The sequence below is a fragment of the Canis lupus genome, chromosome 36, assembly GCF_048164855.1.
Source record: "Canis lupus baileyi chromosome 36, mCanLup2.hap1, whole genome shotgun sequence".
NCBI classification, from domain to species: Eukaryota; Metazoa; Chordata; class Mammalia; order Carnivora; family Canidae; genus Canis; species Canis lupus.
Window position 1 is genome coordinate 29024132 of NC_132873.1, and position 15736 is coordinate 29039867.

At 41.4% G+C, this 15736-nt stretch overlaps 1 protein-coding gene across 5 annotated transcripts in view; it reads right to left on the bottom strand.

The window, feature by feature from the left end:
* The window catches only part of MYO1B (myosin IB), a 175616-nt gene that overhangs the window by 57774 nt on the left and 102106 nt on the right, over nt 1-15736 (bottom strand). For all 5 annotated transcript variants that reach the window (XM_072813242.1, XM_072813241.1, XM_072813244.1 and 2 more), the window contains one exon: nt 10764-10827. In XM_072813242.1, the coding sequence (XP_072669343.1) occupies nt 10764-10827 (64 nt within the window). The remainder of the gene's footprint in view (nt 1-10763; nt 10828-15736) is intronic.

The following is a 15736-nucleotide window of genomic DNA, read 5'->3' on the forward strand; positions in this document are numbered from 1 at the left end:
CCAATCAGCTCACTTACTGCTCACCCACTACGCCCCAGGAACTATCTGGAAGCGCACCCAGCACCGACCGCAAATATGAAAACCTTCTTCCCCGAGGCCTAGGAATGTCCCACACTCTCCGATTACTCCCACCACCCAACCAACAGCAGTTCTCTCCAAGCTGGGGTGCTGGGCCCCCGAGAGAGAGCAGGAGGTGGGGTGGGGAAAGCAGCATGACCATGTGTTTGGGGGACACCCCCAAACTCCCAGGCTCTTCCCACCGCACTAGGAATCCTGCCACACACCTTGGAGCCCTGGCGCCTGCGGCCCCTCATTTCACATGGGTCCCTTCATCGTGATGACAAACAGGTGTCTGATGGCACTTGCCCCATCACCTTCCAACATGCCACATGTGGCCCTTCAGGACATGAAGAATACTCTCAAAGCAGGTCAGAGCCACATACGGACCAGTCTCATGTTTGGCACTCTTGGAACAAATGCTCATAGGAAATGGGATAAAACAGTAATGGCTAGAAGATTCAGCAGACGACACACATCAAAATAAAAAATAATATTCATGGGGCACCTGGGGGGCTCAGTGTTGAGCGTCTGCCTTTGGCTCAGGTCATGACCTCAGGTCCACCTCGGTCCTGGGATCGAGTCCCACATCGGGCTCCCTGCATGGAGCCTGCTTTTCCCTCTGCCTGTGTCTCTGCCTTGCTCTCTCTCATGAATAAATAAATATATAAAATCTTTATAAAAAAAAAAAAGGGCAACATTCACATGTGCACAGTGTGGAAAGGAATGTTGGTCAATATGCTGATAGGATCAGTGATTGCTATCACATTCAAATATGAAGCATAATACGACGCATGTGTAAAAGGAAAGGTGCAAAGGCGAAGCAGGAAGCGAACTGTCCCTGACCTCCTGCTATGAATTTGGTGCTTTTCATGCGTTATCATATTCAACCCCAAACACCTCCCTGGAGGTTGGTTTTATAATCCCTATTTTATAGATGAGAAAATGACGCTCACATCGCACTGTTACTAAGGGACAGAGCCAGAATTCAAAGCTTCAGGTGACTAAGACACCGTCTTACACTGCCTGTAACTTTCCAGCAAAAGGAATGCAAAATCCATAAACATTAGGAAAGGCTGTACTTTACGTAAAATATATAGCTTCACCTAAGCAACTCAATCACAAAATGAGAAGTCTTTTATTACAGAGCAGTTGAAGGTTTTAGCGCCTAACATGCTTCGTCTATTGCTCCAGAGCCTCCTATTTCTTTATGACTTTTCTTGTAGGTCATAAGCTTCCAGGTAGAAAAGTAATCAGGGAAAAGGCTTGCCCCCAAATAATTTACTAACGCTTGAAACCATTCCCTATTCCTTTTTTAAAAAAATATTTTTAATATATATATATTTTTTAAAGATTTATTTATGATACACACAGAGAGAGAGAGAGAGAGGCAGAGACACACCGGAGGAGGAAGAAGCAGGCTCCATGCCAGGAGCCCGACGGGGGACTCGTTCCAGGGACTCCAGGATCGCGCTCTGGGTCAAAGGCAGGTGCTAAACCGCTGAGGCACCCAGAGATCCCCACCATTCCCTATTCTATTTATTTTTAATGGGCACGCACCAATGCAATCTAAGAGTAGGAAGCCCTATTGAATGGCTATTCGAAATACAGAACATAAATTTACTATAAAGACTTGCCACCTGATCATTTTAATTTACTGAATGGTGCCCTGAATTAGTCAAAGCAAACACTGGCTTAGCCTCCTCTTGGCTTGACGTGATTGTGCCACCACTGAGTCTAGAAGATTTAGTAAAGAAGAGTGCGGGACATGCCAAATGTTCAGTCGGGGAGAGAGTGTAAGTCTCCATGTATCCCAATGCAGTTTCCCTGCAGTGCATTTCCCCCTCAAAATATACATTTAAGTTCACATTAAATTTGATACAAACTTAAGTTTTAGGGGAAGAGCTAAACCTATTAAACCATTCTAAAGGAGAAAACCAGCAGACAGGGGCAGAGAAACCCTGGAATCCAAACTTCCCCACCTGCCCCCACCATGCCACTGCCACCTGACTATTAGCAGAACCAGGATGTCACTCAGGGGCTTTCCTACTTTTGACTCATCACCAGCTAGTCAACGGCACGTACATGTGCCCGTGCACAGCAGAGGCCAACCTCCCCCAAGTACAAGACATAAAAGAAGTAAAACGTGCATGTTTGCATCCACTGGAGAAGGAAGTCTTTCAATTGGCAAAGGAATAGTAAGATAAGAAGTAGTTGGGGGGAAAAATCACATTACTTTAGAACATAACAGATGAAAGATGAGATAGTATGATCAGATTTATTTTATGTAGAGTCTCCCTTCCTGAAAAATAGAACAGTCCAAGTCCAAGGCTTAAGGAATAATCAGCTTGGTCTCACTTTTGCCAAGAAGACCAGTGATGATGGAAGCCCCAGGATGCACAACACTGACCGACCCCCAGAGATCCTGTGTTCCTCTCCAGTTGCTCAAAGATAGATATTATGAAGAAAGTATTTATGGGCATTTTAGGCTTTTCTAATCAATTTACGCCCTTGTATCGCTGCTTTTAGCAATAATGATGGGCCTACAATCTTTTTTTTTTTAATATACAAAAACATTTTATCTTTAAAATTTTTTTATATTTAAATTCAATTAATTGACATATAACATAATATTAGTTTCAGAGATAGTGGTCAGTGATTGATCAGTCTCCTACAATACCCAGTGCTCACTGCATCACGTGGATGGGTGTGCAATCTAGGTAACCAGTGAGTTAGTGAGCATACCCAAAGGTAGTCTCTGTGGAAAATGGACTATGAGCTTAAGTCTGCTCATGGATTAGGGCATACATTCTAAAGTCAACCCTCCACTTTTTCTGGAAACATACAATAAAACCCTCAAAGCTGATAATCAGGAAGTTTCACTAATGGGGCGAAGGTCTTCTTACAAATTATTCCCTGCATGTGTGTATTACGGTGAACCAGAGCGCACGTAAGCGGGGGCATCACAAGGAGCTCCACCACCTGCAGGCCGCAGGGCTTGAGACATGTGAACCACCACCGGGTGTGCCATGACCTTAAAATTGTTCCTTACCACCACCTCCACGGCGGCATTAGAAATTTTAAGAAATCACCTTCAAGTTTTACTCAAAAATCAGTATCCTGAAGTTATAAAATCAACACTAAAGACAGCTGGACCAGTTCCATGAGAAGCTCTGAAAAGGTGTCAGGTGTCTGCACATGAAACATTACATTAGCTGGGGCTTTAAAACACCAGGAAAACTTAGCTTATTATCTACCTAATGGACTACGGATTTAATTAATTAATTTATTTATTTATTTTATTTGGATCTCTTTATATACTTATACCACCTATGTATTTTCACAACAGATTCCTAACACAAATTTAATGTTTACCTAATAATAAAAATTCACTCATGTATGTACATATCTGAATCTAAAACTCCATACTCAACCCTGAAATAAAATTAATGGAATACAGCCCATAGGATCATATCATTAGATATGCTATCCTAATTAATTTAGATATGTTTAACATCTGACTTCTTCTGTATTTGCATATAATCTTGTTTCCTCATAAACATATAGTCTTTTTTCATGGTAGACATGTTTTTGTAATACAAAAGCCACCAAGAGTAAAATCGAGACGAAGGAAAGCATCGACTTTTATGCGAAGCCATCCATTACAGAGTAACAGAATTACTACTTGAAATTTGTTTTATTGCTATGGATACTTAACAACCAGTGGGGTGGATTATTTCTATCTTCTGAATATTGAAGTGCTCTGAATACTGAAGTGCAAAGAAAGCCCAGCCTTGCATTATAAACTAGATAATGTATTGTCTTGGTTTTTGGTGAATTTTGATCTTAAAGACGACAGGTTAAAAACAGATGAATTTCTGATGATTGATGAATTTACTGATGACTATTCACTAGCTGTTGAGAACTGACTCATGTACGGTAGTCTCCAATTCAACTTCAATATATATGTATTTTCAGAAAACAAAGCAGTGCAGAGTTTCCTTTAGGAAGTATTCTAATAGGCAGTTCTGCTCCCTTTTTTTTTTTTTTAAAGATTTTATTTATTTATTCATGAGAGACACAGAGAGAGAGAGAGGCAGAGACACAGGCAGAGGGAGAAGCAGGCTCTGTGCAGGGAGCCTGATGTGGGACTTGATCTGGGAACTCCAAGATCACACCCTGGGCCGAAGGCAGGAGCTAAACCGCTGAGCCATCCAGGGATCCCAGCTCTGCTCCCAATCAGCAACTTGTCATCCATACTATCAAAGATACGATATAAAAGGAAAAACAAAGCTATAAATTTCAAACCATTTAAACGAGTGAAACTATATTCCATATCCTACAGATGGCATGGATGTGCCATATATATATGAACATGCCATGAGACAGCACGTAAGTGTGAGCCAACTGTACCATAAATTCAAAAGAAATATAGAATAGGAAGTCAGAGATTTGCTCCATCCCCCATCTTCCCTGTGAGTGGGGTGGTTGTTTCCTCCTGCTCTGCAGATTCCTTGTGGGAAGATCTCCTTAGACTAACCGCAGCCTCTCTCAGCCCCTTAGTCACTCTTCACAGGGGTAAGAGGAAGCACAACTCTGAGGGGAGGTTACAGAGGGCAAGGAGCATGCATCTGCAGCTCAGGCCTCTAGTTCCCCACGCTGCATTCACATTCAGCTCGACTCGCCAGCACTAAGACGACCGGGGGCAACCAATGCACACAAGGAGAGGCGAGAGGCTGCTTACAGCTGTCAATGCCTGCCTCACTGCCAAGGGGCCAGAGGACTACCTGCACACCTGCTTGGGCGAGAAACCAAAAGCCACTTTCTTCAACCTTGGCATCTAACAGCAATGAAGCTGCTTCCTCTCCAGCTTGATTCCTGTGCCTATTTCTCATGATTCCAAACTGGGTGGGGGAAGGTAGATCATTAGACCTCTGAATCAGTTAGTTTTTCCTGTGTAACAAATTGTCCCAAAACTTAACAGCTTAGAACATCATTTATTAGTTCCTGAGTCTGAGCATCAGCCTTGTAGTTCTGGTCTGAGCCAGCTCAGCTGATCTCTCTTGGGCTTGCCCATCGGCTTGGCAGTCTGCTGCAGCTGGCTGATCTAAAGGTGCCCTCACTCTTATGTCCGGTAGTTCGTTCCATATGGTCTCTCACCATCCAGCAGAACAGCCCAGGTTCATCCACATGGTGGTAATGAGAGCATTCCCAAGAAGAGCGTGAGGACAAGCTCCAATATGTAACCAATTTTCACGTCTCTGGTTGTGCCATGTTTACTAATTGTTCTTTTAACCAAAATAAATCTCATGCATTCATTTGGGGAATATAAAAAGTAGCGAAAGGCAATAAAGGGGAAAGGAGAAAAAAATGAGTGGGAAATATCAGAAAGGGAGACAGAACATGAAAGGCTCCTAACTCTGGGAAACGAACTAGGGGTGATGGAAGGGGAGGTGGGCGGGGGGTGGGAGTGAATGGGTGACGGGCACTGAGGGGGGCACTTGATGGGATGAGCACTGGGTGTTATTCTATATGTTGGCAAATTGAACACCGATAAAAAATAAATTTATTTAAAAAAATAAAAATAAAAAAATAACAACAACAACAAACAAAATAAATCTCATGGCCAAACTCTGAGTCATTGAGAGAGAGAACTACCCAACAGTATAGATACAAGGTGAGAATTATTGTGATCCTTTCTTTTTTAAAAAATTTTATTTATTTATTTGAGAAACAGAGTGGGAGAGAGAGAGAGTACGAGCAGGGTGAGGGACAGAAGGAGAGACAGACTCCCCACTGAGCAGGGAGTGCGATGTGGGGCTTGATCCTGGGACTCCAAGATCATGAACTGACCCAAAAGCATATGCTTAATCGACTGAGCCACCCAGCAGCCCCTCTTGTGACCATTTCTGAAAACAGTCTATCAGATTGAGGCTGCTTACAACAAAATGATCACAAATTATTTGACATTCTTCCCATTGAGAGATGGAATCTACATGCCCCACCCCTGACTCTGGGCAAGCGTGTGCCAACTTTGACTTAATAGAATACAGCAGAAGTGACACCGTCTGATCTCCCAAGCTCCTGGAGGCTTCCTCTTGGTTCTCTGTTAGGAGGCTTCCTCTTAGAACACTCTCTCTCAGAACCTAGCCATCTGGGAGAAACCCTAACCACACGAGGCCACATGTAGGTGGCTTTAGTCAATAGTCTCAACACACACCTCAATCACCCTAATCCAGGAGCCTGATAAGTGACATATGATTAAGCTTCCAGAAGACTCCAGCTTCTATTCATGCAAGTCACCCCCAACCATACGTCTTCCCTACTGAAGCCCCATACACCACGGAGACAAGCCAACCCTACAGTGCCCCATCTGAATTCTTGACTCACAGTGTCCAACAGCATATAAGAGGGCCACTGTTTTACTCTACTAAGTTCGGGTGGTTTATTAACAATAAGTGGACCATACACTAATTAATTTCAACATTTGCTCTCCTTCATAATTCACAAGATATTATTTCTTTCAAGCTAAAAAGGGAAGGCAGAGACAGATGAAGTTTGAACATCAATAATTTTGTTGCCTTTCTGGAATTTAGAAAAAGCATTTAAAAATGATTAGCATAGAATGTTCAGATATATAAATATATATATATAAATATATATATATAAAATAACAAAGTCATGTGGATGTACTGCATCAACTATAGTTAATAATACTGTGCTGCACATATTTGAAAGTTGCTAAGGAGTAGACCTTAAAAGTTCTCGTTACAAGAAAAAAAAAGCGCTTCTATAACTATGTATGGTTAACAGATGTTAACTAGACTTACTGTGCTGATCATTTGGCAATATATACAAATATGAAATCGCGATGTTGTACGGCTGAAACTCACATAATGTTGTATATCAATTACACCTCAATAAAAAGTTGTTTTAAATATTCGGATAAAATTATCCCATAAAGCAGGAATTCTATTTCTCAACAAATTTTTCCATGTCAGAGCTGTGTCACTTTTTATTCATTGTGTACTTGTATAGTTATTAATTGATTCAAGAAATATGTTTCAAAAAAATTTAAAAAAAAGAAATATGTTTCAGGTGTCAGACACTATTTTTGTTGCTATCATTCAGCAATGAACCTACAAACTAAACGTCCATCCTTTATGGACATATATTTGGCTACCAGATAGAGACCGTAAGCACGTAAGTACATAATAATGGAAAAAAGCAAACATTTAATTCAGTGTTTACTGGGTGCCAGGCACTGTTACAAGCACATAGATGTCAAACAAATATTTATACCTTTTCGTAACCTGTAAGATCAGTACCATGATTATCTCATTTCAAAGGTGAAAAAAATGGAGGCACAGAAAAATAAGTAACTAGCTGTCTTATTGTTTACACATTAGAAAACACATGAGAAGAGTTGCCTAAGTAGCCTCATAGGCATGCCCCAAATAATGAAGCAGAGAAAGGTAGGGCCTGCCTATATATAACCAATTCCATCCTCATCTCAGCATTTACTGAGCACCTACTGTGTGTCAGGTATTACACTAGCTCTCGATACACTACTGTGAACAGGAAAGCCATATACCTTCTTGCTTATGCTATCAGGACAGGTACATATGCACAGCATATCTGTCTCTGTGCCATTCTTTTAGGAGATAAGTTCCTAGAGGTTTGCACCATATTTCCTCCACAGTGAAAACTACCAAGTGCCACAGCTATAAGAAAAGTACCCGCAACAGGTTTCCAAAAGCTTCTAGTTCATAACACTAGGCCTACAATCCTCAAATACAAACAAGCACTTCCTGTGAGGCTTATAGGCCTTAACAAAACAGCAAAAATATCATCTCACAGAAGCCAAGGTGTGCCAGATGTGCCTCCCGTAGTATCTCCTCTACTGAGCCACGCGTGCACTTCTTTTCCTGCAATACCCCTACCTAGTGATACTAACCTCAGAGGCACCTGGTTTTCAGGTGAGTTCAAGACTGGTTTTTGAGTACATCTCTTGCAGAAAGAGAGTAAGTCACTGGGCTCTCTCTTCCACGCCCTGGGAACCCAGCTGGCTTGAGTCATTGTGTGATTTCTTCCAGGCAATCAGTACAAGCGACAATGCCCTACACTGTTACTACATGGCTGCTGGAAATCGAGGCAGAGTAGTTTCCACAAAACAGCAAATCCTTTTTTTCTTTTCTGGACTCCCAGAAGCTAACTTGTGGCAGCCTGGAGAGAACCAAAATGGGTTTGCCCATTGCTTTACACCCCTGAAGCCAGCAGGCAGCAGCTCCCACTGACCACCTATGAGTCAGTCCAGTATCTACACGGTGAAATTTCCTGCTCTTACCGCGAACATATTCCTTTCCTTTCCAGAGCAAAGGGTACTCTAAAATACAGGGTGTTCCCACTACCACAAATTTCCATATAATTTCATTGTGGGAACAAATGGTAACGAACACCACATGAAATCCATTCATGATGATATATTAATCTTAACTGGAAAAGAACTGAGTGTCTAATATTTATTCTCCATGGATACTGCAAGAATTAGTTAGGGGGCAGGAAGACATTTCTGTTTGGAACTTCAACCTCAAAATGTAAAACCTAGGTTATTTTCTAATGCTTACAATAAAGTAATCCTTAAATATTTTCCTAGAGTCCTTAAAAGAAATTTTATTCAATCATCCCACAATGTTTAGATGTATTACCCCCATTTTAAAAATAGTGTATTCATGAGAGTTAATCCGTCTTATAAAAAGTGCTAATAACTTATGAATATCTTTCAGAATAAAAGTTAATCCTTCCTTAAAACAGTGGTCTTCAAACTGAGGCCGATCTTCTCCCTCACAGCTATCATTAGCTGCCACACATCATGCAAGGAGCTTGGCACCGTAGTCATCAGTGCTTCTGGTTATATCTCACGTGGTTTGCAGAGTTTCTTTTGCTTCCATATTTGACACATAACGTAAGTACCACTATCCCAGCCAATTTCATTTCATAGTAAAACTCTCTCTTCAAATGTTTCTCTAACAATTAGATTTTTTTAGAAATACGGTCAATCCCCATGCATGGCACACAAAAATGGAAACTAAAGTGGAAAATTAAACTATTTAAAAACTACAGAATAGCAGAAACAGGGAGAATCATAAAATTCATCCAGTTCAATTCCATTGTTTCAAAGATGAGGAAACTCTAGCCCTACGTTTCCTTATGAATTGTGTCTTAAAAACTTAAAAAAAAATCAGCTGTATACTTTCCTCAAATCACTTAGAATGCTGATTTCCAAATGGTGGCCCTCTGGCTCTGGAGCCCATCAGCAAAGATCTCAGGGGCCCCCGGGGCTCGAGGGGTTCTAAATATTCCTCATCAACCAGGTCAGATCTTGTTTTCTCTATTTCCTATTTGGGGTTCAGCATAAAATTTCATTTGAAGAAGGAATGCCACTGTTACAAGTCTAATGAGTGTTGCTTTGATTCTTGAGTCAACTTATTACTATTTTTCTAGTGGAAACTTAGATTTTTTTCAATCCCAGTAGCACCACTGGGTGGTGAGGAGGCCAGTGGCGATGGGAGGTTCAGTGGTGTGGCCTCAAAATCACAGGAGGATCCAAGAGGATAACCAGGCTGTGACTCCAGGAGGAAGTACACAAACCCTAGGTTGTCATCTTCGATCTTCCAAACAAATCAACTACAGTATCAACATGAGCAGAAACGTCAGCTCGGGCTGTGCCTGCTGCGGGCCCAAAGTATTTTTGAAGGGCTATATTTACAAATACTGACCATCATGCCCACTTTAGAAAGCCCTGGACCTGGGGCTTTAAGCAGACTCACCTGACATTGTTCATTTTTTCACCTTTGACAAGATTTCATTCACTTCCATAATCACTGATCATTATTAAAGGAGGCTAAGAAATCTGTATTTCTACCTACCAGGTTTATCACATTTCAATTATGTAAATACACAAAGACAAGCAAAATTTCCCACAATAAAATGTGAAGTACAAGTCCAATAAATAAATAAATAAATGAATAAATAGATAAATAAAATTTAAAAAAAGTCCACTCACTTTATTAAATGTTACCCAAAAAGTTACTAAAAATCTTATTAAACTAAAATCAATTATTCATATATTTTATTTATTTCACATTTTATTTTGAATCATAAAATAATTTTGTTAGTGAAAATAACCCCTGGAGGATCCTTTATTGATGAACTGACTTAAAGTCCTAGAGAATACAAAATACAGTTGGAATAATTCTTATTAGTTTAGCAAAATTTTAAAGATTTTCAAAGTAAAGACTTATAAGTTCTCTAAAAAAGATTTAGGAGGGATGCCTGGGTTGCTCAGTTGGTTACGCATCCGACTCTTGATTTCGGTTCAGGTCACGACCTCAGGGTCACGAGATTGATCCCACATTGGGCTCTGTGCTAAGTGTGGAGACTGCTTGGGATTCTCTCTTTCTCCCCTTCCCCCTATGCACACACATGTTCTCTCTCTGTCTCTCTCTCGAGAAAAAAAAAAAAAAAAAAAGATTTAGGAATTATAAAATAATCTGAAATCAGAGTCTAACACATAGTCTGCAACACACTAAGGAAAAGAAATTGTAGTCTTATGTTTATCTCTTAAAGACTCGTGTATCTATAATATTCTAATATATGTCTTGCTATTCTGAACTTCTGTAAAAGGATCCGAGGAAAATACTCACAGTTACTTATCACTCCTCCCAGCGGATCGCCTTTAAAATCAAATTCGATATCCATGTATTTGCCCTGCCAAAGAAAGACTTGGTGAGTTTTCAAGTTTACCTCAAAATATTCTATCAACGTGTCTTCTTAGAGAACAGCATGCTGAGCCCTTTACATATTTGCTTAAATGTAATTAATACACAATTCATGTACCCATGAGGCAAAACAATACGCCTCCATAAATAATTCATACTAAATACCACATTAGCTCAAAGTTAACATATCATGTTGCTAATTTAAGAATAGATCTTCTTACCCAGCATGTGACTTTTTCATTTCAGATGGGTTTCAAAGGTCTGAAGTGTGTGTGTATTTAAGAATAAAAACTGGGAAAAAGTAACTGTTCCTTGTATACGCACTAGTTGGGAATATAAATTATTTCATTTTTATAAGCAAAACGTGTTTTAAGCCATGGCTAGAAACTCCAAGTATATTGGACAGTGGATGAAATGGGACACATAAAGTTGTTTTTATATCTACTCAAACCAAATGCATGACCAATCAAAGACTGATCTTTATTACTCTCTTTGGCTTTTGATCTAGATTATACATATATATATATATGTATGTATATCTCCCAGGTTCCTATTACATTTTATAGATGGTATCTTAAACACACAGAGACACACATGGAGTTTCATACTGTGATTTTTGAAGAACTGGTCTATAAGTGTCTAGTTAAAGAGTAACAAGCCTAACAGAATAACCCTGACAGCTGGTTTTTGTTTGGAAAAGGGTGTGTTGGTCTAGTAAGTGGTCTTTGCTTTTGTTTCATGTTCTATTTTAGTAATAGTCACATAGATGGCTTCTAAATAATTCACCCCAAGAATGACTACCTTAAATCCTTCTATTTTCAAAATAATGCTAGGGGCTCAGAAACATGATCACACACACTCAGTCAACAATGCGATCTGTGACTTTGTATTAGCTTACACATGCTCCCTCGCCTTTGCTTTCTTCCTTGTCAAGGGCCATCTGTCCCTTTTAAGTTTTCTCTTATTCATTAAGCAAATGTCTATCAAGCATTTCCTAGATACTAACTGTAGGCACAAAGGAAACTAGGGCAGTTCCTGCCCTCAGGGAACTTACAGCCTGAGAATTGAGACAGGCAGACAGGACACTACTGTTTATGGAGATAGATCCTACAGGAGGTCGGGGCGCTATGCACGAAAACAGGCAACAAAGGCTGGGGTCTGCCCTAGCTTAACTGAGAAGTGTCAGGGCTAAGTCAGGCAGCGAGGAGGCGAGAGAGCAGGAAGGAGCAACCATAAGAACAGGCGTCCATGAGGCTGGTGAGGTGACAGCAAGAGCAGAGCAGCTGCAAAGGAGGCAAGAAAGAGATGCTCCGCAGGACAGTCAGAGGCTGACCATAGGAAAGGAGATGATTTTGGTGGAAGATGGTTCCTGGACACAGCAAGTGGCCAGATCAAGAGCACCAGGTGGAGGGACGAGTGAAAGGCGGGAGTTGAGAACTGCCCAGTGTGATGGGAGGGTGTCTATACAGATCTGGGGATGGCGAGGCACCACAGCTGAGGACCTGGAGGAGGAGGAGGACGAGGACGAGGATGAAGACGACAGGGATTTCCATGAAGTAAGCAAAGTATCATCAATTGAGAGGAACAGATGGGGGTTTGAAGACTACACTAAACCCCGTGTGGAGTGGAAAAGGCAGCTGACCAGGAATAAGCTAACTGCACTGAGAACACAGACCATCTTGGAAAGGCATTGGTCCCATGAGCTTGTGATGAGTCAGTCTACTCAGAGAAAACCAAGGCCTGCCCACTGCCAAGGAAAGAAAGTCCACCCCCCTGGACCTGATACTCCAAGCCCTCCAGCTGGGGGCCCGACCCCTCTTTCCCGACCTTCCCATGGCTCCTCTCACAGACCCTCTCATCCAGCCACAACCTCGGATGAAAGCAGGTCCACTCGGTCTCTCTCCTCGACTTCCCTACGGGGCACTGCTGGCTCTTCCCGCTTTCTACTCAGTGGGGGTACATTTCAATCTTGGGGCCCCCACTCAGAACAGTGCCCTGCCCCCAGACTCCACCAGCTTCTCTATTCGGAACTTCCATAAAACTGTCTTGGGAACTTAATCATGAGGAACTTACTGTTTTATATGCTGTGTTATAATTACTTTTAGACACGTCCATTTTTTCCGACTAGTCTATAGGTATTCATTCGGGACACCTGGATGGCTCAGCTGGTTAAGCATCTGCCTTAGGCTCAGGTCATGATCCGGGGGTCCTGGGATCAAGCCCCACGTTGGGTTCCCTGCTCAGCGGGGAGGCTGCTTCTCCCCTTCCTCCCTGCTCATGCTCTCTCTCTCAGTGTCTCTGTTTCTCCTCAAATAAAAACATAAAATCTTAAAAAAAAAAAAAAACTATTCATTCATCAATGTTTTCTGAGTATCTACTATGACATCAGGCACTGTTGTGGTACTAGGGCCAAACATGGTGGACAAGAAGGCTGAGCTACTGGCTCCCATGGCTCCCACCCTCTAAGGTCCATGACCAGAGAGAAACAGAGAAAGTGCACACAATAATTCCAGAGACTAATGAATGCCCGAAAAATAAAAGCACAATGAAGTCAGAGTCTAGAAAAGGCATCATGAAGTGACATCTGAATTGAGACCTAAATGATATAAGGCAAAGTCCATCCAGAGATCTGGACCCAGAGCACATCATGCAGAAGGACCAGCAACTGCAAAGATCTAAGGCAAGAAGGTGCTCAGCACTCCTGCCCGTCACAAAGGCCAAGGCTGGGCAAGCAAGGGCGGGGTGCAGCAGGCCCCAGCTCATGCATGCAGGCATGGAAGGCTCCCAGAGGAGCCTGTACTGCACTCCAGGTGCAAGGAGGAGTCACGGAGGGCTTTCAGCAGAGCAGTGATCAGACTTAAATTTGTAAAGATCACTCTGGATGCCAGTAGGAAAATGTCTATCAGCTGCAAGAGGAGATGCAGGGAGACCTATGCTTAACTATTTAAAAAAAACAAAAACAAAAACAAAACAAAACAAAACAAAACAAAAATACAGAGGTTTCAAACAAATGAATACATTGTACAGGGTTTGGCTGTGTGTGTGGTTTTTTTGTTTGTTTGTTTGTTTGCTTTGTTTTGTTTTGTTTTTTAATTCTTACTGAATGAAAGGTTTGGTAATAGGGTTTTCCTGACCCTATGCATCCTCCCCTACAGTGCCTAGCTTGGTTCTCCCCATTATAGCAGATGCTCAACTATTACTCCTCCTCCTTCCCCCTGGTGGACAACAGTGACTTCCAAAGACTTAAAATGTGTCTTTTCAAAAACAGCGGAGGTCACTTTCTTAATAGAAGTTCAATACATCATACCAGAGGTACTTGGGGGGTGGGAATACTATGGGGCACCTCCATGGGAACACTGGTCTAGTAAGTCAGCTGCACTGAGCATTCATAACGACCCCACTGCACACTCTACCACGTTTCTCAGTGAAGAGATCAAGAAGTTCATCAAACACAGTCAAAGGAAATGCAATTTCCCCAGAGTACAAATGTTTAATGCATAACTCACTGTTACGTGTGTGTGTGTGTATAATGACTTTAAATATAGCAGAGTCCTATCAAAATATAATGTGGATTTGAGTATATTACTGCTCAAGGCTCAGACTACAAAGCAGGGAAGTTACTAAAAACTGGACATGAAAAAAAAAACTGGACATGAAATGATTTAGTCTATAATCAAGTATTAATCTCACAGCCTAATACCCATGTTATAACAGGATTTCTCTGAAGTTACTTATTAAACTAAATCACCTGCCAAGCCTTTCACTAGATTCCAGACATCACAAAGTAGTAATGACTCTTGAGGTGATATGGTTTTCTGCATTTTTATAGTCTACAGACTAAATATATTTAGCAACTTTTTTAAAAGAGTTATGTGTATAATTTGCAAACAGCAAAAAAAGGAAAATCTCCATAAAGGAGCTTGATCTCTTGGAATTACTTCTATCTGCCCACACTTTGCTTCTAAGTCTATTTATATAATGAGATTAGCCATGTTACCACAACAGGAAAAGACATGGCTCGAACCAGCTATAACCACGTAAGGGGCTAATCCAATGGAAAAAATTCACAGCCTGGAATTAGGCACCTCAGCCTTCCACTTTCAAGCTATCAAAACTACCTCTACCTGAGGTCACTGTCTTGCCTTAAGCACTGGATAACTCTAACAAGAAAAAAAGCAAAAGAAAAAGAGACTAAAAGAAGTGGGGAAAATGGGCCGGAAGGATCTCTGGCAGAGAGGCATAAAAATCATCCAAAAGGGTCCCATGCACTTGATGGGATGAGCACTGGGTGATATGCTATATGATGGCAAATTGAACTCCAATTTAAAAAAAAAAAAAGGGTCCCATGTAACATATATGAAAAGAGGGCTTATAAAGTAAATGACTTTTTATTATAAAATGTGTAAGACTGGTTAAACTATAATAAAAAGGGGACAATTTCAAAATGTCACCATCACATTCGACGGATCCCACCCTCCCCCCCGCTGCCACAGGGCAACGTCTGTGTCTCCATAGAGACCAAAAGAGGGACAGCGGGTGCTCAGCTGGAAAGACCCCAGTGGGCTGCCGTGCACAGTGTACGCTGGGGAGGGCTGGTCAGGCGGGTGTGTATTGCTGCACTTAGCATTTTCCAACTCAACCAAACTCAAAACATCAATTAGCTGCAGTTTTTACCCTCCAGTCCTCCTCTCCACCTCCTGCCAGAAGTTATCAAATAGGATGTCTTTACCTATATAAAGCTTCAGCGTACCCTTCCATCCTTCCCCGCCCCACTGAATAAAGGACAAAAGCTGTGGAGTGCACAAACCTGACACTCCGTTTATCCTTCCTTGTACTTAATCTGATTCTTAATTGTGATTTTTAAATACCAAAACTCCGATAAGGAAAGAGTTCTTCTA